The sequence below is a fragment of the Chlorocebus sabaeus genome, chromosome 5 (assembly GCF_047675955.1).
Source record: "Chlorocebus sabaeus isolate Y175 chromosome 5, mChlSab1.0.hap1, whole genome shotgun sequence".
NCBI lineage: Eukaryota > Metazoa > Chordata > Mammalia > Primates > Cercopithecidae > Chlorocebus > Chlorocebus sabaeus.
Genome location: NC_132908.1, coordinates 2688957 through 2713811, shown reverse-complemented (window position 1 = coordinate 2713811; position 24855 = coordinate 2688957). Strand labels below are relative to the sequence as shown.

General features: G+C 57.7%; 1 protein-coding gene across 1 annotated transcript; it reads right to left on the bottom strand.

Annotated features, from left to right (window-relative positions):
* Positions 1-1379: 1379 nt before the first annotated feature.
* KCTD5 (potassium channel tetramerization domain containing 5) lies at positions 1380-23151 on the bottom strand. Its single transcript, XM_037989958.2, has 6 exons — positions 22801-23151; positions 14287-14395; positions 12411-12502; positions 10493-10588; positions 7901-8026; positions 1380-3125 (listed from the first exon to the last, which is right to left on the bottom strand). The coding sequence occupies exons 1-6, from the start codon at positions 23050-23052 to the stop codon at positions 3096-3098; spliced, it is 705 nt and encodes a 234-aa protein (XP_037845886.2). The 5' UTR covers positions 23053-23151; the 3' UTR covers positions 1380-3095.
* Between the last annotated feature and the right edge of the window lie 1704 nt (positions 23152-24855).

The following is a 24855-nucleotide window of genomic DNA, read 5'->3' as shown; positions in this document are numbered from 1 at the left end:
CCCCAGCCAGCCACTGCCATGCGCTCTAGGAGGGAGGAGGGTGCCAGAAGTCCCTGCTGAGTGGACACCAATAAATGCAGGGATGTCGAGGATGGTGCCAGCTGCTGGAGGGCTCCAGTCATGGGGTCTGCAGGAAGCCTGTGGGGGATGGGCACCCACGCGAGGCATCTGCACGTGCCCCGCCCCTGCCTCCTTTTCTGCCCTCACACTGGGCTTCCTGGAGTGGGGCGGGGCCCCAGCCCCCACAGTGGGTGGGCTATGCCGGAGCCCTAGGTCTGAGGAGGAACAGGGCTCCCTCCCTGCCCAGCAGACCCAGCGGCCCTGAGCGTCCTCGGCTTCAGGATCCAAACTGCACGGCTTGTCTGCTTTCCAGCCTTTTGCTTGGATGGGAGACCTGCTCCGGGCTTTGGCTAGGGATGCCTGCCATGCTGAGGCCTCTCTCAAGTGCCCACAACTCTACCCGGTCAAGGGGTTGCAAGGCCTAGCCAGGCTCCTGGTGGGAGTCAGGCAGCGGGAAGACCCCTTGGAGCAGAATCTGGGTCTCTCCCCTGCTCCCAACCCCTGTGCCGGCCTCATGCTGGGCACCTGGAAGCCCAGTCAGCCACTACACCCCTCACCAGGGTGCTGGGGTCAGGCTGGGCCAGCCACACACCTGGAAACAGGATGGACAAGGCCACTATAGCCTGAGGCTCTGTGACCTCAGACAGCCAGGCCCTCAGGGACACCATGAATGGGAATCTCCTTGCAGGGGGGCAAGGAGTCCAAGGACCAAGCTTTCGCAGAGCAGCCACCAGGGGAAGTCATAGCAGCTGGGGAGGGGGTACCAGGACCCCAGGACCTTCTCAGGAAGCTCCTGCTGTCACCACCTGGGCTGCAGGCTAAAGTGAGGGAGGAGAGGTGGACATTAACTTGAGGTATCAGGACTTCCAAAAAAAACATCACTTGAGCTGGGCGCAATGGCTCACGCCTGGAATCCCAGCTGCTTGGGAGGCTGAGGCAGGAGGATCACTTGAGCCCAGGAGTTCAAGACCAGCCTGGGCAACGTAGCAAGACCCTTGTCTCTTAAGGGAAAAAAAAAGGCCCTTGTACATGGTCTCTAGTCCCCCAGGCTGGGGGTGTGATGTCTGCTGGAGGCAGGTGAGGTGTCCAGGCGGAGCAGGGTGCAGGGACAGGCTATGCCGCTCTGATCCAGTGGCTCCAGCCAAGCTAGCACCCCGTGGACTGCCCGGCTCTGCCCCGGTCATCGACTGAGAGGCAGAGCCCCGAGTGAGCCGTGGCGGCCAGTGGGGCTGGGCGGCTTGGAGAGGCAGCACCTTGGTCCAAGCGACCTGGGTTGGCATTTCCCTGCATCTTAAGACCATTAACAGCTGCTACGCTCATTCATAAATACACAATTTTATTTGCTATTTTCAGGGGAAACTTAGGCATTAAACTGTAAGCTGATAAAATACAATACCTAAAAAAGTATAAAAGTATAAATATCCCCTCAGAATAAATTTTAGTGAATTAAGTCTTAATATCTTTAAATTAAAAAAAACCACAAGCCTATGTACTATGTCAAGGTCAAAAGTCAAACAACGCTAAGCGGCCAGCAGCTCCCCAGAGAGGATGCCCAGGAGCCCCAGCGGCCGTCGTCCTCCCAGGCTCTGCTGGGGAGGACAGGGTCGACCGTGGCTAAGTCTGCCTTCTAGAAAGGCTTTTATAAATTGTTTAAGCCAAACATGTAACAACATACAAGAGACCTTACAAAAACGAGGAGGTAAGTCCTAATGCTGGAGAACTGGTTAATCAGGTGACTGGCAAAGAAGAGGATGAGGCCTAGGCAGGAAGTCTCCAGAAGCATTGGAAACCAGACAGTGTCAGAGCCTCTGACCTGCAGGCGGGAGGCCGGTGGTCAGTCTGCACAGCGCCCCTTGGGAAGCCTGAGGTCCGGAAGCAAAGCGCTTGGAGCCTGCCCTGCACGCCAGGTCCCCAGACTCTGACAGGTCCCCACAGCCAGCTGAGAAAGGTCTGTTTTCAAAGCATGCGGGCAGCGGTTTCTAAAGGAATCCCAGCAGCTCCCACGGCATGTCGGGCAGAGCCCGTGCAGGTCGAGTGAAGTCCCAAACATCCCAGAAAGAGGGAAGGCTGCATAGTTATACAAAGAAAATGAGAGAGCGGCGAGAGAGAGGCATTTGTGATGCTCTGTAAACATCCCGAATTTTCACCGTGACCCAGACCTTCAGCTCCAGAAGCCAGTGGACAGGCCTCCAGCTCAACCTCTATGCCAGGCGCAACAAGGCACTGACAGGCGCCAGCTCCCCGTGAGCCCGCAGTGGGAGGGATGAGGCGACACTGCTACCTCACGCTCACGGGTGGAACAGATCAGTCTGCACGCAGCAAGCCCTGTGGGCATTTCCAGAGTATAAACACTGGGGAGTCTATCCACATGGAAAAGGGGTACAAAGTTCTCTCGCCTGGAAAATACAAATTGAGAAGCCTGGACTATCCCGGGCTTGGTCAGGCGGGGTTGGGGCCTGTCGGAAGAAGGCCCAGCCTCGGAGTGACACCGGGAAGTCGTGGCGACGTAGAAGCCGCCTGTGTCAGGAGCTCTGCGAGGCTGAGACACCGGCGATCCCGCCTGGGAGGCAGAGCAGACTCCCTGACCGACACTAGGGCCTGGCGGTTGGACCAGAGGCCACGACGCGCTGGACACCGATGCGGCTGCGGCCGCTTCCTGCCAGTGAAGCCCAGGCTGCTTTTCCAGACTGTGTAGCACCAAGAACGCTTCCTTCACACCATCTTCAGTATTGAGCGGGTTGACTGGGAGCGTCTGCCTCAGTCCCATGTGGCACTTGGAAAAAACAGATCGAGGCCCCCCCCGAGAGGCAGTGCCCACCCGGCCGCTGCGCTCCCCCCACCTGGGGACGTCTGGCCTTGGACAGCTGGGCTCGTCTCTCACCACCCACCTCAGAGGCAAAAAAGGATTCACACCCAGATCTCTAGAAAAATGATCAAAAGCAGGTTTCTTCTCACAGCCAAGCTTCCTGGACATGGCAGTTCATTACATCTTGGGAAAACGTAAATCATTTCTTCAGCTGTCAATACTATGTCTCTTACATCCTTGAACCTCGTTCTTGCAAAATCTGAAAAACACCAAATGCATAAAATGAGGACTTGGGCCCTGGGCTAGGGAGGTGGCCCTGACCAGGCGCCTGCTGCAGAGAACAGAGCCCACAGGCCTGGGGTCAGCTCGGGGGGCCCTGAGAACCCATCAGCACCGGCCAGGCTCTTGGGGACTCAGCTGGCAGGCCCAGGACCTTCACCGGGGTGACCGGCATATCTCCAGGCCCCACACAGGAAGTGCTCACTGTGCACGGCAGCCCCTCCCAGGCCCACCCAAAAGTGCTGACTCCTGGCCCTCTCAGCCCACTCGGTCCCGGGTTTCAGACATGAAGTGCAACTCGGCCCGTGGGTCCCTCAGCAGTCCCCGCTCCCCGATTGTCTCCCTCTGTTCCTCTATGCCCACTGCAGCCCCCACCCCCACCCCGACACCCAGACCCTCCTGGAGATGCCCCTCGCCCAAGCCCTCGGCCCTGCACCTCAGCCTGGCCAGTCCACCTCATGTGCCGGCCCCTCCCGGCTGCCCCATGGAACACCGGCCAGCCCTCAGAGGCCTACCCCAAGTGCAGATCACGCTGTGGGGACCCCTCCTCATCTGGACCACGGCAGCCCTGCAGAGTCCACCACCCCTCGGCCCCTGCCCTCCCCACTCTCTGACCTCCTCAAAACTCTTCCTTGGGGTTTTCCTCAAAGCATCTTTCCTCACCAGCATCCAGGAAACCCCCGAGGCCACCCCCAAGTCAGCCTGGGCTCCCCTGAGAACAGGCTCAGGCGCTGGTCAATGCTGCTGAGCTGAACTCCCAAAATGAGCCACGGCAGCCCCAGAGACCAGGTGGAGGGGAAACCAGCCCACGCTCCCGGGCAGGGAGCTTCGGAGCCAGCCAGCCTCACTGTGCGTGGCCCACAACGGCTGTCTCCATGTGTCACGTGAGGGCTGTGAAACACCGGGTGGGGCAGCAATGCCCGGGCCCTCGCCGGGCACAGCCTCCCAAAGGTCACTGCCATGCTGCACTGACCAGAAAGACGGCAGTGGTGAGAGGTGCATGCCGCCCCAGGCTTGTTCCGAAGGCTCCCGGAGGCCATGTCCCCTGAGCTGCTCAGCCTGACTCCAATACTCCACCCCCAACGGTGCACCCGAGGCTCAGTGCCCTGGGCCACTTCTAGCTCGAGGCTCCCACTCACTCCCCAGTGCCTCGGAGGAGCCCATCCCGCAGGCCAGCACATCCCTCCCTGGGCCAGGGTGATACCCAAGTTTACTAGGATGTCTGGAGTTGACTCAGGGAGACAGTGCAGCTCCCAAGCCCCCACCAGCCCTGTGTAAAACTAAGCAGTGCAGTGGACAGGCCGCGAGTACCGTGGCATCGGAGCATCCGGGAGCCCCAACAGCTCCCTCCTGATGAGGGCAGGAGACCCCCTGGAGACCTGCAGCCAAAGCGCTGTCCTTCACCCTCCCAAGACCGGCCGGGGCAGCACTAGCTACTCTGTCTACTCTCACCCCAGGCTGAGACCCACGTCTTTGGGACACACTCTCGCCCTAGGCCATCTTCCACAGGAAGGCCCAACTGCAGACACCAACCAGGGGGCCCTTGAGCCTGTACCCCATGGCCAGGCACCCCCACAGGAAGGCAGGCACGGGTGGCTGAGGAGCTTGCAGGACACGCTGGTCTGGGAAGCTTGAGCGCAGCAGGGATGCCGCGGGCTTTGGCAGCTGAGATCGGGGTCTGCTGTCTGCTGCACTGGTCCTGACCCCTTGGCCCTGAGCCTGTGGCCTGAGCCAGACAAGGTCACCCACTAGGGCTGCCAGCAGGAGTGGCACTCCCTACCCAGCCTCCAGGAAGGGCTCATGTGTTCGCGACTACTGACGTCCACAGCCTGGCCTGACATAAGCACCCTCCAGTCATCTCAACAAACGCCCCAATACTGTCCCTGGGCGTCTGCCCCCACAGCAACAGCCCCACCGCCCCCCAGACAGTGCTACTTCGGATCTACAGCTGGCGTGGAGTGTGGAGGGCTCTTGTCAACTACGGGGCAGAGACAGACACACAGGGAGGGTCTGCAGCAAGGGTCAGCTGGGGCCATGGGGTCAAGGAGGCCACGGAGCTCACCATGACATTCACACTTAATCTGAGCCACTCCCTGGGTGCCCCTCGTCCTCGTCGTCACTCTGGCGGCGTGCAGCGTGCAGCAGGGGAGAAGACAGGCTGTCAGGACAGTGCGGGTGGGCGGCTGCCCCGGGCTCAAACCCCCACACCCGGTGACCCTCCAGTGAGGCCACGCCATGAAGAGACACACAGGCTCAGGGGCTCTGCCACATCTCAGAGGTGAAACTTCCCGGTGTGAGGCAGCTGCATCGCGTGATCTGGGGCTGCTCCTGTCCCACCACATGCTGAGGGGCTGAACCCTGTCCAGAGGCGCCTGGCCTCTGGCCCCACTCCTGGCAGATGGCACTAGCTCGCAGATCTTGGCCTGATAGGAGGGCCTCTGCTGCCTGGGCTCTGTGGACCCCACTGCATTGGCCCCACTGCTGTGGGAGAGAGGGTGGGGCCCTGGGTGACAGGAGGTAAGACTGGGATCAGCCATGGTGGCAGGCGGCGGACCTACCCATCGAGCGTGGCTATGGAATGGAGCCCCAAAAACACCAAAAACCCTCTCCTCAGCCGCCGGGCACTGCTCGACTCCGGGGGAGACCCTGGCCTCTGCCCAGGCGCCCACCCTTGCTGATCTGAACCTGTCTCTCTGTTCCTTGGGAATAAACAGCAGCCCCGAGTTCAAGTGCTCTGTGAGCTCTGCGCGGCCTTCTAACAAGCTCTTGAGGGGCTGGTGTGGGAAGCAGCTGTGCTCATGTGTGACCACCTTCGCCTGCAACAAGTACAACCCCTTGCTCCTGCCACCGCTGACTGGAGTGTGGACAGCTGCCCAGCAGCACCAGGTCACACATGCTGCAGGGACACCAGGGACGGGGCCTGCAGACCATGCGGCCTGTGCAGCCCAGCCACACTCAGGTGCCTCCATCACAGTCCTCCAGCTGTGGCCCCGGCAATTCCCCACGGCCTCCTGAGGCCCTGGCCTGAGCTCTGCCTCCGGGGCACTGCTGACACCACCCCCATCAAGAAGCCACCACAGCTGCCCCACTTCAGAGCAGGTATTTTTGGAAAATGAAATAGGGCCACATTCTCAACCACAAATGGATTTGGGGTCATGCCTGGAGCTTCCTCACAGTACAGAGCGTGTCCTCTCTGCAGCTGCCAAGCCACCTGAGGGATAAGAGCCCAGGGGAGCTTGGTTATAAAAACTCAGCTCAGAAATAAAAAACTTCTAAAAATAAAACCATTTAGAAAAGAGCCCTACGACTGCTCCAAGAGGAAGAGAAGCGCCTCCCTGTGACTGAGCTCCAGGGGTCGCCTCCTAGGCCTGAGATTCAAATGGAAGAGCATCTCCAAGCCTGGCAGTGGAACCCCAGCTTCCACCCTGGCTGTCGCTAGCCAGGGCCTGTCCTAGCCCTATACTGCCCCGGCCTCGAGGAACAGTGGTGGAGCAGGACTGCCCTCTGCTCACAGCAAGAGGGCAACGGGCAGCCAGCAAGGGAGGCTCTGGGCCAGGACAGTCGCCCGTGGTGGAAAGGCTGCAGTGACCGGGCCACAGGCCTCCAGGAGACACGCTTGGTGGCCCCGCCCCTCTGTTCCCAAAGGCATACCTCCAAAGGCCGACTCGGAGAGGCTCACAGGGACAGTCCTGGACTGCTGGTGGCTGGCCAGAGGCCCCCAGCCAAGAGTCTGCGGTTGCCCAGGTGTCCCTGGTTTAATGCCACCAGTTAAAAACCTTCCGGTTCTGGCCTCTCATGGCACCCACTCAACACCCTTTGCCAATGCCCCGAGCCTTCACCCCAGGCTGGCTCCCCACAGAGCCTGCCCCACCACCCAGGCTCTCCCAGACCCATGCGGACCCCAGCCAAGGGCTCTCCAGCCACCACCTGGCTCTGAGGTCCGGGAGTCCTGCCAGGTGGAGCTGGCCCAGGCCAAGGCCGGATTCTGCTCAGATGGTCACATTTGTCCATCTTGGAGACTCAACCTTAAGAATGTGCCCAGAGGAAATGCCACCAGAATGGGTCACCTGTGGGCAGGGCCATGGGGCCAACTGAAAGCAAATGAGGCAGGGGTCCCTGCATTTCACCCCAGCTGCCTGCCCCACAGAAAACAGAAGGGCCTGAGCCCCCACATAGTGCGCCAGTGCTGCCAGGCTGGGTGCCACACAGGGCCCACTCCGTGCAGCCTGAGAATCCCAGGGCCTGCAGGACACCCTCCTCTCAACAAAGATGAGGCCCAGACAGTGGCTGAGCCAGGGTGCCCACCCCTGCACTCAGGGATGGCCCAGACCCCCACCACGACAACTGGACCCACACATCCCTGCACTCAGGGATGGGCCCAGATCCCTATGCCAGCCAGGCCTCAGCGTCCCAAGTCCTCACTCACACAGCAGAGGCTGTGCCCTGGGAACAGAGAACCCTGGGTCCCCTGAGACACAGCCCTCAGTGGCATTCCTAAGAGCACAGCCCCTGCAGTAGGCCCAGGGGCCCCTTCCAGGAGCAGCTCTGCGTGCAGGCTGGGAGGCCGCAGGGGCTTACTGGGAGCCTGTGTTGACAGACCCTGTCCCAAGGGAGACCATGCGTCTGACCAGTCGGCAAGGCCACTGGGGCGGACACTGGGGGCTTGATGAGAATGGCAGGAAAGGAGGAAGCTCTGAGAGGGCAAGAGCCTTCCCACCCAAGCCTGCCCCAGGCTGGGGCCGTCCCAGCTCTCACCTTGGCCTTCTCGCTGGGCTCACTGGCTGTACCGTATGGGGTGTTGTGCAGCTCCTTGGACACCACACAGAGGAACTCCGCCTGGTCTTCGTTCCCATAGTTGTAAGAGGAGCCTATGCTGACCAGCTGCAAGGGAAGACACAGCCTGAGACGCAGCCCATTGAAGCCTGAGAGAGACGCAGCCAGGCTGACAGGCCCAGGCTCAGGACGTGCCTGCCACCGTGAAAGCTGCAGCAAAGACTGCCGACGCCTGAGGAAATGGATGGAAAACAAAGCCCCAGAACACCTGCACGAGCACACGTGCGGCACCCCCACACCATGGCATGGCACGGGGCGAGCTCGTCCTCTGCGAGGACCCTGAGCTTTTCTTGGCGCTTCCAGCTGGGATAAAAGGGGCCGCTGCCCGAGGGGGAGGGGCACAGAAGGGTCCCTGAGCTGGGGTGGAGGGAGAGGGGCAGCGGAAGGAGAGTGGAGGGCGGCTCTGATAGCCTGGAGGGAAGAGCCTGGGGCCCGCTGACTGAACCGAAAGCCGCTGGAGGAGCTGTGCTGCCCAGGAGTTCGGCCAGGGTGGGTCTGCTGCAGCCTGCTGGGCACACCCTTGGGCCACTCCAACCTGCCTCCCTCTGGGTGACCAGGCAGGCCAGGCCATGCAGGTCCAGGGCCAACCTGTCTCTCTGGCCAGGCATCTGGCCCATCATGGCTGGCTAATCTGGGCCCCTAGGAACTTCTGTGCTTTTAAAGGGAAAATTAAAATGCAATATGCAAATCACAAAAAGCATGCCAGCAGCACACCACCAAGCCAAAAAGCAGCTGGGTGGCACTCACAGTTTGGCCTCCCTATGACCTGCACAGTTGGACCAATGGCCGGGAGAGCAACCCGCAGTTAGCTGCTGTTCCTGTGCCGCTGGCGGCTGACCCAGTGGGCAACAGTGGACCCAGCCCAGTGAGGCGGCCACAGGGGTGCTGGCATGGGCCTGAGCAGCTAAGGGTACCCCTGGGAGCACTCATGGCCATGCCCACCGGAGCCCCTGTGTCCTCACAGGCACACCAGCCACTTCCAAGCCTTGTTCGCAATCCCCTGCTGACCACTGGGGACCCTAGGTCCGGTCTGGCCACCTCCCAGCACCCCGCAGGGTCCCACCCCACAGCCAGGGCAGCTGGTCAGCCCAGCAGCTTCCCTACATGAACTGGGAGAAGGGGTCGCCAAGGGATGAAGCGTGCCAAGCAGTTCATAATCAAGGAACGGGGAGGACACCCGTTCTTTGCAATAGGTTTGGAATCCACCCAGAAGCGCTAAGGGCAAAGACCTGAAGCTGCCCCGAGAGGGAGGTGCCCACTACAGGCAAGACACATCGCTCCCTCCCAGCCAGAAAAGTCACAAGACAGCTGCAGAAGAGCACAGGTGCCACATGGGGATAGCCCTGTTCACGGACCCCGAGCTGCTGACACAGTTTCCCAGGGCCCCTTGACAACGGGGAGGTGGGGCTTGCCTAGCAGTGGAGATTTCTGTTCCCATGGGAGCCTCTGGCACGATTCTGGTGAGGTCAGAGCATGAGAAACATGCAGCCGCCAGTGCAGGGCAGGGCCCAGGCTGCTGGTCAGCTGCCCTGTCAGCACAGAGACCCACAGTCACCCCGGTCCCCAGCCCAGAGGTTCAGGGTGGACGGTGGGATGCAAATGTCTTTAGTGACATTTTAAGGGGGGGCTCTGAGTACCCTACAATGTGATTAGTTTGAAAGACTCAAAGGAAAAGGTAGCTTTCATTCAGAGGGACACTGGCTGAGCCTGTCACTCCCACAACCTGTCAGGGCCACTGGGTCGTGGACAGAATCTGCCCCAGACAGAAGCAAGTGACAGAGGAAACTCTTAGGACAGGGAGGGCTGGGCAAGGTCACTGTCCCCACCCTCAGTGTCTGCCTAGCACCAGGAACAGTGGCAGCCAGGCCGTGGGCAAGGGTCCCCCACTCAGAGGCCATGACTCATGCGTCCTGAGGTCCCCGATGACAAGCCACAAGGCCACAGCACAGTGGCCCATGCAGCACTCAGGTGGCTCCCATGGAAGCTGCTGAAGAAGGCATGCCCTGCACAGACCCATCAGACCCCACTCGCCACAGCTTGGTAAAACCTGGCGGAAAGAAGGCACGGGGGCCTGGCAGCACCTTCCAGCACAGGCAGGAAGGGAGGCAGCCTGAGAAGGGCATCAGGGCCTCCATATGCTTCACTGGAGTGAGCTGTGGGGGACGGGGGTGTGCACTGAGTGGTGGGCTTACCAGGAGGCTCTGGGGACACCAATCCCCTGGTCACACAGAGGTGCCAGGTGATGTGAAGAAAGTGCAGCGCTGGGAAGAAGAGGCAGGCCAGGGAGGAGGGAAAGGTATGGGGCAGAGCCTAAGACACCTCTGCCCACCACACTCGAACTCCCACGGCTTCTCCAGTGGAAACAGGGTGCAGGCCACTGTCATGAGCACCCCCAGAACTGCAGGAAGACTCCAGCAGCGAAGTCTGCATTTCCAGGAGCACTGAGCCCTGAGCCATTGTGAGTACAAGTTCAGCTGCAGCATGGCTGCCGCCAGCCTGGCCACAGCCCCTCACCTGCTCAAACTTCCAGCCGTCAGACATGGTGGACACCATCTGCGTGAGCTCCTCCTCCTGGCACTGCAGCACGCGGTACACATGCTTCACAGGCACCTGCAAGAACAATGGGCACAAGTAAGGGTGGGCCACCCATGTCCCGCTGCTGCCTGCGGCCCCAGCCCAGGTGACCCAGGGAGGCTGAGGTTCACTCTCCAGTTCTCAGCGCAGGGCACGAGGCCCAAAGCAACCCTGAGCACATCCACAAAAGCAAAACACGCGGCCCGAACAGCTGCTGTTTTCTGCTTCCTCGTTCGCCTCCAAAAATATTTCTATTTCTAAGTTCCAAAATAAAATGAGTCATGTTCCTGAAATCCCAAGAGCACCTGTGGCTCGACATGACGACACGAGAGCGTCCATTTCTGCTCCGCATGCAGGAACCATGCAGCCCTGAATTCACTGGTCAGGAAAGGCTCTGGCAGGCAGGGCCCTGAGAGCCAGTGGCTGACACAGCTCACTCCCGGCTACCAGAAGAGGCTCCTGAACTTGCGCAGCAGCCTGGACTCAGGCCTCCCCAAGGCTGAGCTGCTTCCCAAAACTCCATCCACCTCCTTATCTCCCACCTGCCTGGCACACTTGCTGTGCCCCTCTAGGCAGCTGTGGTCCTGGAAGTGATGGTGAGCCAGCAGGGCCGCCCGCCTGCATGGAGCTGCTCCCCAGTGGGCAGGGCGGCCCCATGTCTCAGACACAGTCATTACAGAGGACTCCGGCTACAGACAGAGCTGGATGGAAACATAGCAGTGAGAAAGGGTTCAGGGATCCTTGGTCCTTGACCTTAAGATGGTGACTCATGACAGGGATGCATGAGTGACAAAGGCACACAGTGGCCTCGAGGTCACACAACCGAGTGCCTTCTTCTGCAAGACAGTAAGACGCTACTGTGTGTCACAGCAAGACTGGACTGCAAGGACTCTCCCACCTGCACCATTTCTCACCCACCTGCGTCATACGGGCAGGTAGACTGAGGCAGGGAGCACCCACACAGCCCGGTCACACAACAGGGAAAAAGGCAGGCTGGACAAGGTGACCCAGGGCGTGGGACACAGCTCCTGCCCCACAGATAAGGAGCCCCTCCAGATCCCTCAGTGGTGCCAAGGGAACTCCAGCAGGAGGGGGAACTGGGCATGTCGCTAGGCGGCCCGCGGCCCTGAGCGGCCAGGCTAGGAGTCTCTGCAGAGGGCTCAGGGCTCTAAGCGGACCGAGACTTCTGATGGCAGCTGCAGCCACAGTGTGGCCCACACCCACTCCTGGTGCCTTCCCAAGGATGCTAAGCTGGGGCAGGGGCGGGCTCAGCTCTCAGGGACAAGACTGATGCCCAAGGCCCAGCAGTGGCCCCTCCACAGGAGGTATTGGGCACAGCCCACCAACAACCTGGGCTGCCCGGGCTGCAGAAGGCTGCGCTAGGTGTGAGAGGTCTGTCTGTGGCGACCCGCCCCTCTTCCCAATAAAACCAAGGTCCTTCTGACGCCTGTGCAGATCCGCATGACCCCCCTGCCGTCTCCCTCCAGTCAGGCTCGCTGCAGGACCCTGGCACCCTCTGGTCCCTACCAGAGGCCATCCACCTCAGGGTCTCCCCGGCCAGCCCTCATGGGGCCCTCCTTCCCTCCACACGTCTCCCATGCCCAACTCCCTTACAACCATCCTTTGGGGACTCCCAGAGGCTGGGCCGGGCAGGCTGAACGGATCCTTCAAGGGACACTGGGGCGAGGCTGGTAGACGGAGCTGGCGGACACTGGAGTGGTGACAGAGGACAAGGGTCTCAGGGCAGGAGAGCCCCAGACGGCAGGACTCATGTGGGAGGCAGCCGATTGGGGGACTAAGAGGGAGCCGTCCCTTCACACCAGCCATAAAAGCTTCTAGCCTCAGTCATTTCTCTTACCTGTGATGTTTTGCTGTCTCGTTCTCTAATTTTGTCCTTTACAAGTTTTATTAACGAGGTGATATTGTAAAATTCTGCTTCCTCCAATACTCCTGGAATAAAGAAAAATAAATTGTCTTTACTAAACCAAACGAAACCAAAGAATCCCCTGCAATGAGGACCCATGGCTCGGCCCAGCGGGAGCTGCTCAGGCCCCATCCTAACAGGCTTCCTGCAGACACGTTAGCCCTGCGGGGTTCCAGGATTATGGGTGGAGGGCTGTGGCCAGAGGGCCGACGTGTGGACTAAATACCTCCAGCTCAGGTCACCCCAGGCAACCTCGAGCAACCTCCAGTGGCCCACCAGGTACGGAGTCGCTGGTTACATACAGCTCAGTGCATGCCTCAACGGAGGCCGCGGCATGCAAGGGGTGGGATCTGGCATTTCCCTCCCAGCCTGGAGGCGAACTCTTCCTGCTGGGAACCTGCTCACGGCCACGCCACTGGGTAGGGTGCTGTGTGGGGCTCAGGCCTGCAGCCTTGTGCATATGTCTCAGTCACCTGGCACCTCAGTTTACCCCATTCAAAGGGAAGACTCTGGCTGGCTGAGAGGGTCACTTCCAGCTCTTCCCAAAGACTGCCATCCGTAATGTGCCGCATTTAGGGACTGCACACCTCCCTTAAGAGCCTTAAGAGCAGATTCCACAGGTCCAGCCTCAGGGCTTCCTCATGGGTGGTCTCCAGAGGAACCCGCACATGGGACATGGCAGCTCAGGACAACACCCCGCCACCTACATAGCACAGGGCCACGCAGGACAGAGACGAGAGCCTCAGTCACAGGCTTCCCAGCCCTGCACGGGTCCCGCACAGCCCCCTTCTCCAGCACCGAGGGCGAGTGGCCGCGTCGGAGGCGGGTTAGAGGTGGGCCAGCGAGCCCAGGCGGTTTGTGTCTAGCGCCTGTTTCTGAGCCCATCCCACTAGGGGTAGACTGAGATAAAGTGAAGCCTGGACTCAAACGGCTCCACGGCAGAACACAAGGGGCTGCCCAAGCGACCAGAGAAAGCGCATATGAAAGACACTGCCTGCCAAAGAGACAGGAGTGGGCAGCGTGGGTCACAGTCTCAGAGCGGGGGCAGGGCTGGGCCACAGTTCCCGTCACCCCGCGCCCTGCGTGAACTCGGAGGAGGCAGGCAGATGCCGAGGCCCAGAGACCCAGAGCAAAAACGGAGTGAGACGCTGCCCAGTACAGACCGATGCACAGACACAGACGCCGGGGATCAGGGCCACGCCTGCACGCAGGTGCCCAGAAACCCTCAGTCTTCATGGCAAGGCCTCGGGCTGTTCTGAGTCAAGCCAGCACTACAGCACACAGGCAGGCCAGTCTGGGCCCACGCGTGTGGGTGCCGTCCCTGCACCACCACCACTCAGAATGGAACACGGCAGCTGGCAGCAGCAGGCACAGTCCAGGTGATGGCACAGAGATACCACCCTTGGGCTGTCCCTGAGGGAGAGCAGGCCAGGGAACCAGGGCACTGAGGCACACCGTGGGCATCACCGGGCATGTGCCTCACACACCTGCTCAGACCACCTCAGTCACAGCAGGGAGAAGCCCCTCGCCCCCTTGTGTCACCAGCTGGAGCCTGCACAGAGGGAGCCCTCCAAGGAGCTGCAGCCGGGGAGGACCCCACAGCCACAGGGTCCCCAGACCTCCCTGTCCGGCAGCTGCGCTGCTGCCCGTGGCCTCAGCACCAGAACGTAGGCCCCAGCTTCAGAGTACAGGGCCTGCTCCTCCCTGGGGGCCCAGGCTGCAGGCATCTGCGTCTTAAGTGGAGCCCGTGGCACCTTTGTCAGGCCCTTGTCCCCAAAGCTAAGGCACCTATGCTCAAAAGTCGGCTTACCTTCCTCCGCGAGGTCTTTGTTAATCACCAGTTTGCCATGTCTCAGGTAGTTCAGCACGGGCCCAAAATAGGTGGGGTCTCTGTCGATTAAATAGGCACCTGTTTCGTCCTAAAGAGAGCAGAGCACGGTGAGTCCTCCATGAGAAGCCGACAGTTCCTGCAGGTCCACCAAGGCCCGGTCACATCAGGAGGCTTCAGAGGCACCAGGTGACCCAGGCCTCTCCCCAACAGACCTGAGCCTGCGGCATCTCGGGAAACCCCTGACGGTGTGGCCACGTCCTGCCGCCTACAGCCTAACCCTGACCAGCCACCATCCCAGGTCTAAGTGAGTTGAAGTGTCTCCGTATGGAGACAGCCTGGCTGTATGTACTCCAAGGTGAGGCCACTGTGCCCTGGACGTCTGTCCTCACAACTGCAAGACCTCTAGGAAAACACACACGAAAACCTCACCCAGACCCTCTGGAGGCTATCGGCCGCTCTGCACCCCCGCCGCTGCCCCAGTGCCTCCAGGACAGCGGGCTTCCTATGGAGCCCCTGCCACACTACACTCCTCCCACGTGGTTCAATTCTCTGAGCCCCACAACCTCTGGGCCTATGTAAGACACATCCAGACTCCGTGGACTCGGCACACCGGGCCTGCAGCTGACTCCACAGCCCTCTCCCAGAGTGACACTGCAGAGCCCTGCATGGCCTGCCCTGAGACCACAGAGACCCTAGAACCCAGCTGAGCCGCGGGGCACCAGAGGCTGAAGGGTGAGCAGCAGGCTGAACCCTTGGTGGGAAATTCCAAAACTGGCTCCTCTGTGGCTGGCCTTATAGCTCTCTGGCCATTTCTTCCCATGGGTTCCTTCTAACTGGTGTGGTTCCTTGAGAAATAGGCCCCGTCTGGGCAGAGGGGAAGGTCAGGGACATCCGCGCCAGGGCAGGGAGGCAGTGGCGTGTAGAGGTGCTGCCCTCACCACTGCACTCTTTGAGTGCTTTCAATGGGAGATTTCCATATCCACAGGAAGTGCCAGGGTCTTAAACCAGGACCTCCAAATCCCACCAGGGTTCAGGTCTTGCTGTGGCCTGACTCGCTTCCACACATGTAGGCAAGGTCTTGGTGCTCCCAGCTCGAGTGAGTCACGTGCTCCAGATAGGCCTAGCGCGTGCGGGGGCTACTCGTGGCGCCAGCCCAGGCCCCGACAGTGCCCAGCCCATGCGCAAGGGCCTTGGCAGCTCACTGCTGGTGTTAGGAATGTGGCTGGGTAGCCTCCACCCTGATGCAGAAACAACAAAAAATTAAGAAACACGGGAAAATGGGAAACACAAAATCATACAAAATTCAGGATATACTCCTAGGCTCACGGACACAAAGGCAGCAAGGTCACCTTGAGGAGGTTTAGAACAGCGCCTGGGCCAACCTAGGCAGGGCCCCTGTGCTGCCCATAAGGCCGGCAGCAGGGCCTGCCCAAGCCCCCACAACACAAGGAAGGAAAGATGCCCCAGCCTGGTCACGCCTCTAAGACTGGGATGAGAGAGGCCACCAGGAAGCCAGCGAGATGCTGCGGGCCGGGCGTGGGGGTGCTCTTCTTCCTGGCTTTCCAGTGCCTTCCACGGCTTACACAACCAGCACAGGCTGCACTTGATTCTCGGGAAAGTTCATGGTGTTTTTTTTGTAAAAGAGCCATAATTAAGACTGTTTTCTTGACAAGTCATTTCCCTCGTCTTCCCTGCATCTCACTGAATTGGCATCTGACCTACTTGTGGCCAGGCCCAAGATGGCACTGAGTGGGCCCAGCAGGCTGGGCTGAGCCACCCATCTCCAGGGGTCCCAGCTTTCACCCGGAGCCACGGGCCGTAGGCCAGGCAGGGCAGTTTCCAAACCACAAAGGAGAGGGTGACCCTGGACACGGGAGCACATGGGAGGCAGCGCCAAGCCAGGGCACACACAGCCCTGGGAGATGGAGAAAAGCCCCCGGGGACAGAGCTGACTGCTTGCCCACTCCCCAAGTCCACAGGGCAGCTGCAGATGGACATCTGGTCAGGAAAGCAGCGCTCAGAGTAGTCTGGTAACAAGCTTGGCCACTCTGTTCATCTCACCAGACTCCGGCTGCAGCTCTGCCAAGCAAAGCAGCACGGGAAACGTGGGGGTCCCCCAGCCTCTCAGGCACACGTCCCTAATGCAACCAGCAGCCTTGAAAATGGCAGTGAAGGGCTGGGAATGGTGGCTGAAGCCTGTAATCCCAGAACTTTGGGAGGCCAAGGCAGGCGAATTACCTGAGATCAGGAGTTCAACACCAGCCTCACCAACATGGCGAAACCCTGTCTCTACTAAAAATACAAAAATTAGCTGGGCATGGTGGAGGGTGCCTGTAATCCCAGCTACTAGGGAGGCTGAGGCAGGAGAATCGCTTGAACCCAAGAGTCTCGCTGCAGTGAGCCGAGATTGTGCATTGCACTCCAGCCTGGGCGATACAGTGAGGCCAAGCTGAGGTCGCTGAAGGGTCTTGCTCTGCTCGGCAGGAAATGGAGCCCTCTCAGGAGCAGGGGTCTCAGGTTTCTTGCAAGAAAACTCGGGGGCTGCCCAGGAAGCCCTGCCCTTCCCGCAGCACCAGCACCCAGAGGTGGAGACACACCCTGTGGGGGCCTGTCCTGCTAGGGTCAGCCAGAGCTCTGGGTGGCAGCAGGGACACTGCTGGGGAGAGGCATTCCTGGCCACACACACGGCCTTCAGGGGTCTCCGGCGCATCACCCGAGGCTGACAGGGCTGAGTGTGGCCAGAGGTCAACATGAACAGAAATTAGGTGCAGCTGCAAGAGGGGAAAGCGTTCTTGGCATACCCTTTCTTTTTTTTTTTTTTTTTTTTTTTTTGAGACGGAGTCTCGCTCTGTTGCCCAGGCTGGAGTGCAGTGGCCAGATCTCAGCTCACTGCAAGCTCCGCCTCCCGGGTTTACGCCATTCTCCTGCCTCAGCCTCCCGAGTAGCTGGGACTACAGGCGCCCGCCACCTTGCCCGGCTAGTTTTTCGGTATTTTTTAGTAGAGACGGGGTTTCACCGTATTAGCCAGGATAGTCTCGATCTCCTGACCTCGTGATCCGCCCGTCTCAGCCTCCCAAAGTGCTGGGATTACAGGCTTGAGCCACCGTGCCCGGCCGGCATACCCTTTCTAAAAGCAAAGTACACTCCTAATTCCAGCACTTTGTGAGGCCGAAGTGGGCAGATCACCTGCGGTCAGGAGCTCAAGACCAGCATGGCCAACATGAAGAAACACTGACTGTACAGAAAATACAAAAATCAGCCAGACATGGTGGCTGGTGGCTCGTACCTATAATCCCAGCTACTTGGGAGGCTGGGGCAGGAGAACAGCTTGAACCTGGGAGGCAGAGGTTGCCGTGAGCCGAAATCACCCCAGCCTGGGGAACACAGCGAGACTCCATCTCAAATAAATACATAAACAAATATTTAAAAATAAAAACCAAGTATAAGCATGAAATGAAGATTGCCAGGCACAGCCTCTCCTGACTGCACTGGCCTGGCACCAGGTACGGGGCGGGGGCACCACATTAGTCATCTTCAGGAGAGGATGTCACCCTTACTTTACAGAGGAAGAAACTACAGCTCACAGGGACACGAAATCACCCCAAGTCACAAGGCAGGCCCGGGGTGGGCAGAGTCCAACCCAGGCTCCCCAACTCCAAGGAAGATGCTCCGTCACACCAACCCCAGGCCAGAATGTTCTAGGTGCTCTGCAGTCCAGGGAGAGCTGCCCAGTTGACGCCCAGGGAGAACAAGCACATCCTGGGAGAGAGATGGCTTGCTGGCCCCTCCGCTACGAGGACCCCTCCCATGGTGCCACCCAGGCAGGTTCTTCCCCAGGCTTTAAAGACCATGCCTGGGGACTGCTGACCTGGGGTGTGGAGGGGGGATCTGCTAAAAGAACCAAAGTGCCTATGAGAGTCTGAAAAGGAGTCCCTGGGATGCCTGGTGGCTAACAACAGGGCTGAGAGACCAGGCAGCAGGTGCCCCATCACAGCCACTGCTCTCTTCTCTGACTGGGGACCAGCCCTGGCGAGGCTTTAGACCTCACTCTATCTTGACCTTTCAGAGCAGAAACGGCCACACACAATCCGTAAGCCAACGGGCATCTCTGCATTCCTGTAAAACTTTACTTGCAAAAACAGGCGGGTGGGCCAGTTTTCTGACTCCCGCTACACCAAGACTCGTCACTGCTGCCCTGCTGGACGACAGCCACTGAAGGCTGCACCTGCAGGGCCAGAAAGAGGAACTGCCCAGGCAGCGACAGCATTTCCTCCCAGCCACCCGCAGAGGTCTGCAGGCGAGAAGGCCGAAGACCGCGGGCCCGTGTCAGGTGCCCCGAAACAAGCTCTTCTCAGAAAGGCTCAAAAGTGTTTTCTTTCATTCTTCCTAGCTAGGACTGAACCCATCAGAAATGTTCCATTTCATCACCAGAGGCAAAGTCCTTTTCTCAGGAATTTATGGCACTGACTCGTGGCCTAAGGTGTAAAGGGCTTCAGATGAGGCACCTGATAAAGAGGTGAGCACACATTTGCTGAGGACCAGCACCTGTTGCAGTGGGGAAGGAGCCGGGAGCCCCCAGCACCGCGGGGACCATCGCTGACGTCCAGAATAGAAGATGACTTGTGGTCAGAGCAAAGAACATGCTCAGAGCCACATCCTCAACTGAAGTGTGAAACCAAGTCCATCACCGTCGCACACACCCACTCACGGCCTCACACTGAGGCCGCCGCAGCTCTCACCAGTGCTGGCTACACAGAACATCATCTGCCATCCCCACTCGACGTGATCCCCACTTCTCTTGCCAAGCGGCTTCAAAGACGGTACTCCAGCCCACACCCCATCACTGAACCCTGTCTCAACAATTCCTTTCATAACTTTCCACCCCCGAGGTCTTGCCAACACCAAGTACACTGTTAGAGGCACCCTGACTGCCCCATCCCTCAAAGACCCATCTGATGGCACCACATCTGCAACCCTCAAGCCGGGACATGGGCCCTGTTCAAAGGGCAAACGTTCACGTGCAGTTTTCTCCAGGGCCGCCTCAGCTGCAGGAACCGAAGTCTCCCCAAATCCTCCTCTTTCTGAGTGGTTTCCAACCATAAAGCAGTAGTGTTTCCTGTTTCCTTTTAACTCCTGAAGTATCTCCACACTAAGGCAGGGGCTGGTTTAGCTGGAAACAACAAACTCGACTTTGTTTCCAACAATGCCTACGGGCCAGGGATCGTGCAGTACAAGAGACCTAACCCAAATGAATCGAGTCTTTGGGAAGCCACATTCCACCTGGCCTGACCTTAAAGACACCATGGAAGAGAAACGTGACAGAGCAGCAGATGAGCAGATGCTGAAATGCACAACACAGCCACAGTCCTGCTGGGGGGAGTCCCAGGAGGAAGTGAGAATTCACACTGGGCTGTCTAGAAAGAGAACTTGTGGCAGCCGAGGGCCCTTGGGACAGCAGAGTAAGGGCTTGGGAGCATGGAGTATGGTGGGTGGTGGGTCCCAAGCTGGGCTCTGAGGACTTGGTTGGGGGCAGTCACAGCCCAGAAGCTTAGATGTGGGGCCAGAGGGCAAGCAGGTCCGCCTCTTGATGTGCTTGGCTTTCACCACCCTCCCTAACAACCCGTCTGTCAAGAGCTCCCCTCCCTACCAGATAGGCTGCTTTAGCAGGGTGCTCTCCCAACCTCTCAGGCACCCAAAGCTTCTATGGTTTCTTGGGAATCCTCCCCCTTAAATCTCGCCATCCAACTCCTCTCCACACCCCCACATTCTGCAAGCCCAGGTGCTCACTCCACACTAGTCCAATAATCCAGGCAGGGACTCTTCCACCAGATTCATGCTTAAGTCCAACTCTAGGAATATTCTTTCATGAATCTCAACTCTGAGGTCAGAGCTTGGAGATCTTTACAGGTGAAGCAACATCCTGTTTGTCTTCCATCGTGTAATTAATGGCCTCCCACTCCTGACACCCCTTCCCCTCCTCCTCAGATTCCTCACTCAGGATTTAATTAGGAAGAATCTCCTGGGACATTCTTTCATCAGAGCCACAGGAGACAAAAACTAAGATGAAGCATTTTATACATTTCTTCATTTGACGAAAAACACTTCAGTAATGGGACTAATATGAATTAGCACTACACTTCTAGCAAATTATCTGTCACTAAAACTAACCTTCACTACAATTATTGTTTATTTATTATTATTTTTTGAGACAGTCTCACTCTATTGCCCATACTGGAGTGCAGTGGCGTAACCTCAGCTCAATGCAACCTCCACCTCTCAGTTCAAGCGACAGTCCTGCCTCAGATTCCCGAGTAGCTGGGACTACAGGCACGCGCCACCACTCCCAGCTAATTTTTTTGTATTTTTAGTAGAGGCAGGGTTTCGCCATGTTGGCCAGGCTGGTCTGAAACTCCTGATCTCTGGTGATCCACCCGCCTCGGCCTCCCAAAGTGCTGGGATTACAGGTGTGAGCCACCATGCCCGGCCCCTACTCCAACTATTTTATGAGACAGACTGTATTGCTACTTTACTTTCATGCTCTGAGTTTCAGTTTTACCATTTGGAAATCAAACCTGGTTAAATGGAGGATGATGAAAAGAGCAAGTATAACATAGATATATTCGGAAAGATTAATTATCCCTTCCCCAAAGAATTGATTCCTACAGTAAAGCATTTTTTTTTTTTTTTTGAGACAGAGTCTTGCTCTATTGTCCAAGCTGGAGTGCAGTGGTGTGATCTTGACTCACTGCAACCTCTGCCTCCCGGGTTAAAGCGATTCTTCTGCCTCAGCCTCCAGAGTAGCTGGGACTACAGGCACCTGCCACCATGCCCGTATTTTGACTAGAGACCGGGCGTCACCATATTGGCTAGGTTGGTTTCCAAGGAGATCCACCTGCCTCGGCCTCCCAAACTGCTGAGATTACAGGCGTGAGCCACTGAGCCCAGCCCATAATTTTTAACAAAATCTTAAGGAACTGTAAAAGAAAGGGATGAACCACCTTAACTGTGCTAAAGTTAATCAGCTCTGAATCAAGTGCTCCAGTGCTGAATAGACAGACATTGCCTCAAAGAATCCAATGAACAAGAGCAATTTAAAATCTAATTTCACATACAAAACAGGAATGCTTGAGTAGAAAGGCAAGGGAGTGACCACTAAGCCCTGCTATTTAAAAAGAAAAACCAAACAGTAAAACATACACCCACCCTTATAAAAGGAAAATCACAGCTAACAAAAGCCTATACTGTCATTTCCTGGGAGTCAATTCTCTGAGGAGACGGCTTGGTCAAATGAGCAATGGAAACAGTTGGAAGCTGTGGGGAGAGACGGGAGTGTTGGCATCTCAAACCCTCATTTCTACCCACAAGGCGGCCTTAGCAGTAGTTCCAGATTCTCTTTTCCTGATCATGGTCATGCCACGCTGAGAATGGTCTCAGTCAGGCTTCTCAAACTTGAAGAGGGATCCAAGCCTTTCTGGGAAGGCTTATGCATGGCAAATGTTGGCTGCCAGGGCACAAAGCCAAGTGCAATCACGTAAGCTCAACTGACAGACCCGGCAAAGTTAGTGTAAGGCTTGTGAACTGCCTTGAAGAAACAGGCAACAACTTCTTCAAACAGGCTTTTTTTCTAAGTTTCAATCCTGCACAACTCCCAAGACACTCTTCCTCGGCTCCACAACTCTTAATAAAGGTAATAAAAGGTTTCTATTGTCATCTGCCCAACAGCATGAGCATTTCGCTTGATGAAAGACAAGCTGCAAACTAACCTGGAAATTGCTGTCTTTTTGCGAAGACAGTGAGAAAACTAAGCTAATTAGCAAGCAGACTGAAAGATTCCCTACCTGGCTCTTCCTGGACAACCCTAAAGCAACCCTTAACATGAGCAAAATTCCCTTCGAAAAGTCATACTATATACTACAGACGCATCTTCTAAGAGGTGCTGAGTGGGTGATACGTGCTGTGGATGGAGAGGATGGAGCGCCAACTCTCTAAATGCAAGTCACTGGGAAAAAAAGGGCCGCCCATGTCAACCCCCGTGCCAGCGTTAATTCAAACGTCCAGAATGTGAAAGGACAGAGCAACGCAAGGGTTCTGTTTCCAGAGCCAGCAAGTACCCTAGGACAGAGAAGAGAAGGCGTTCACACACCCTGGGCAAAAGAACCTACTGAGAAAAAGAAAGTAGAATCACAGCAAAGTCCAGGGTCTGGGAAGCCTCCTCCACCGAAAAGCAAAGAGGGCGAGGAAGAGACACCCCAGGGTGAAGCCACTCAGGATCCTCCAAGGCAGTGGACTCCAGGGCGCCATCCTCGTCCTCCCCTCCCAGAGTAGGGGGTCGGGGGAAGCTGGGGACGAGCTGGTGACAAGGGATCGCGGGGCTCGAAGCCCGAGGAGAGTCGCCCGCTCCCGCTGAGGTCTCCTCTGCACGAAGCAGAACGTGTGCGGTAGCCGCAGGCCGGGACGGCCAGGACCTTCCGGGCTGGCCTGCGCGGCCCTCACCTTGTCCGAGTCCAGGTCGGGGTCGGCCTGGCACAAGCGGTACAGGAAAGATTTCGGGTCCCGGCACAGCGTCTGCCGAGTGGTGAGGAAGTAGGTGCCGCCGACGTTGAGCCGGACCCACTTGGACACGCTGCCGGGGCGCTGGGCCAGGGCGCCGAGCCCCGCGCTGCAGCGACGGCACAGGCCGCCACCCAGCCCCGCCCCGAGGCCGCCCCGGGCCGGCGGCAGGAGATCCCAGTGATTCTCCGCCATGATCCCAGCAAGCCCCGCCACAGCTCCGTTCTACCGGAAGCGTCCGGCTTTTAATAGCGTCCTCCGCGTTCTGTCCCGCCCACAGGTCCGCCCTGGTAGAGCGCCCGCCCCGGCGTCACGCGGCAAGCGGAAGTTCCGGTCCGGAAAAGCAGGAGGCTAGGGCCGCTTCCGGCGGGAGCGGAACCTGCGTGACCTGGACGCCAATGCTGACGGACTGCGACGAAGACCTGCCTCGCTTTCCCACAAGCGGGGTGCGAGCGCCTGACCCAGACCCTAGCCTCTACCCACACCCTGACCCCAGCTCATGCACCGATCAAAGGAGGAGCCACACCAGCAGACGTCTACACTCTACATGCTTTTTATTACAAGACTACCGAATATACGAGGAAAATTGATCATCTGGTAACTACACCTGAAGCACAAATATTTGGGGGGGAAGAAAGAATAAACAGGTTCATTAAATGATATGATTAAATCATTGACCCAATAGAAAATTTATATAATAAGGGCAGGGCCTGGTAGCTCAAGCTTGTAATCCCAGCACTTTGGGAGGTCCAGGCGAGCAGATCACGAGGTCAGGAGATCAAACCATCCTGCCCAATAGGGTGAAACCCCGTCTCTACTGAAAATACAAAAATTAGCCGGGCTTGGTGGCAGGCGCCTGTAATCCTAGCTACTCGGGATGCTGTGGCAGGAGAATGGCATGAACCCGGGAGGCAGAGGTTGCAATGAGTTGAGATCTCGCCACTGCACTCCAGCCTGGTGACTGAGCGAGACTCCATCTCAAAAAAAAAAGGAAGGAAATTTATGTAATAAAGTCAGAAAAAAGTTTTAAAATATAGTTTATAGTAATTGTTCACATTTAAGGCTGTACATCTATACATACAACAACGTGGCCCCGAACATGTATTCAATCCAAATAATTCGTATATTAGAATTTAGGCCGGGCGTGGTCGGCGCAGTGGCTCACGCCTGTAATCCCAGCACTTTGGGAGGCCAAGGTGGGTGGATCACAAGGTCAAGAGTTTGAGACGAGCCTGGCTTGGTGAAAGCCCCTGTCTACTAAAAGTACAAAAAATTAGCCGGGCATGGTGGCACCTGCCTGTAATCCCAGCTACTCGGGAGGCTGAGGCAGGAGGATCAGTTGAACTCGGGAGGCGGAGGTTGCAGTGAGCTGACTTCGAGACACTGCACTCCAGCCCGTGCAACAGAGCGAGACTCCGTCTCAAAAAAAAAAAAGAATTTGGCCGTGCGCAATGTAATTCCAACACTTTGGGAGGCTGAGGCGGGTGGATCACGAGGTCAGGAGTTCAACATCAGCCTGGCCAAGATGGTGATTCCCCATCTCTACTAAGAATACAAAATACTAGTCGGGCGTGGTTGTGGGCACTTGTAATCCCAGCTACTGGGAGGCTGAGGCAGAGAATTGCTTAAACCCAGGAGGCAGAGGTTGCAGTAAGCCGAGATCAGGCCACTGCACTCCAGCCTGGGCGATAGAGTGAGACTCTATCTCAAGAAAAAAAAAAAAGAATTTTTTTTAGCAGGCTGAATTAGAGGCCACCAATAGCCAGCAAATAACCTTATATAAGAATAAAAATACAGCTGTGTGCGGTGGCTCAAGCCTGTAATCCCAGCACTTTGGGAGGCCGAGACGGGCGGATCACGAGGTCAGGAGATCAGACATCCTGGCTAACACGGTGAAACCCCATCTCTACTAAAAAATACAAAAAACTAGCCGGGCGAGGTGGCGGGCGCCTGTAGTCCCAGCTACTCGGGAGGCTGAGGCAGGAGAATGGTGTTAAC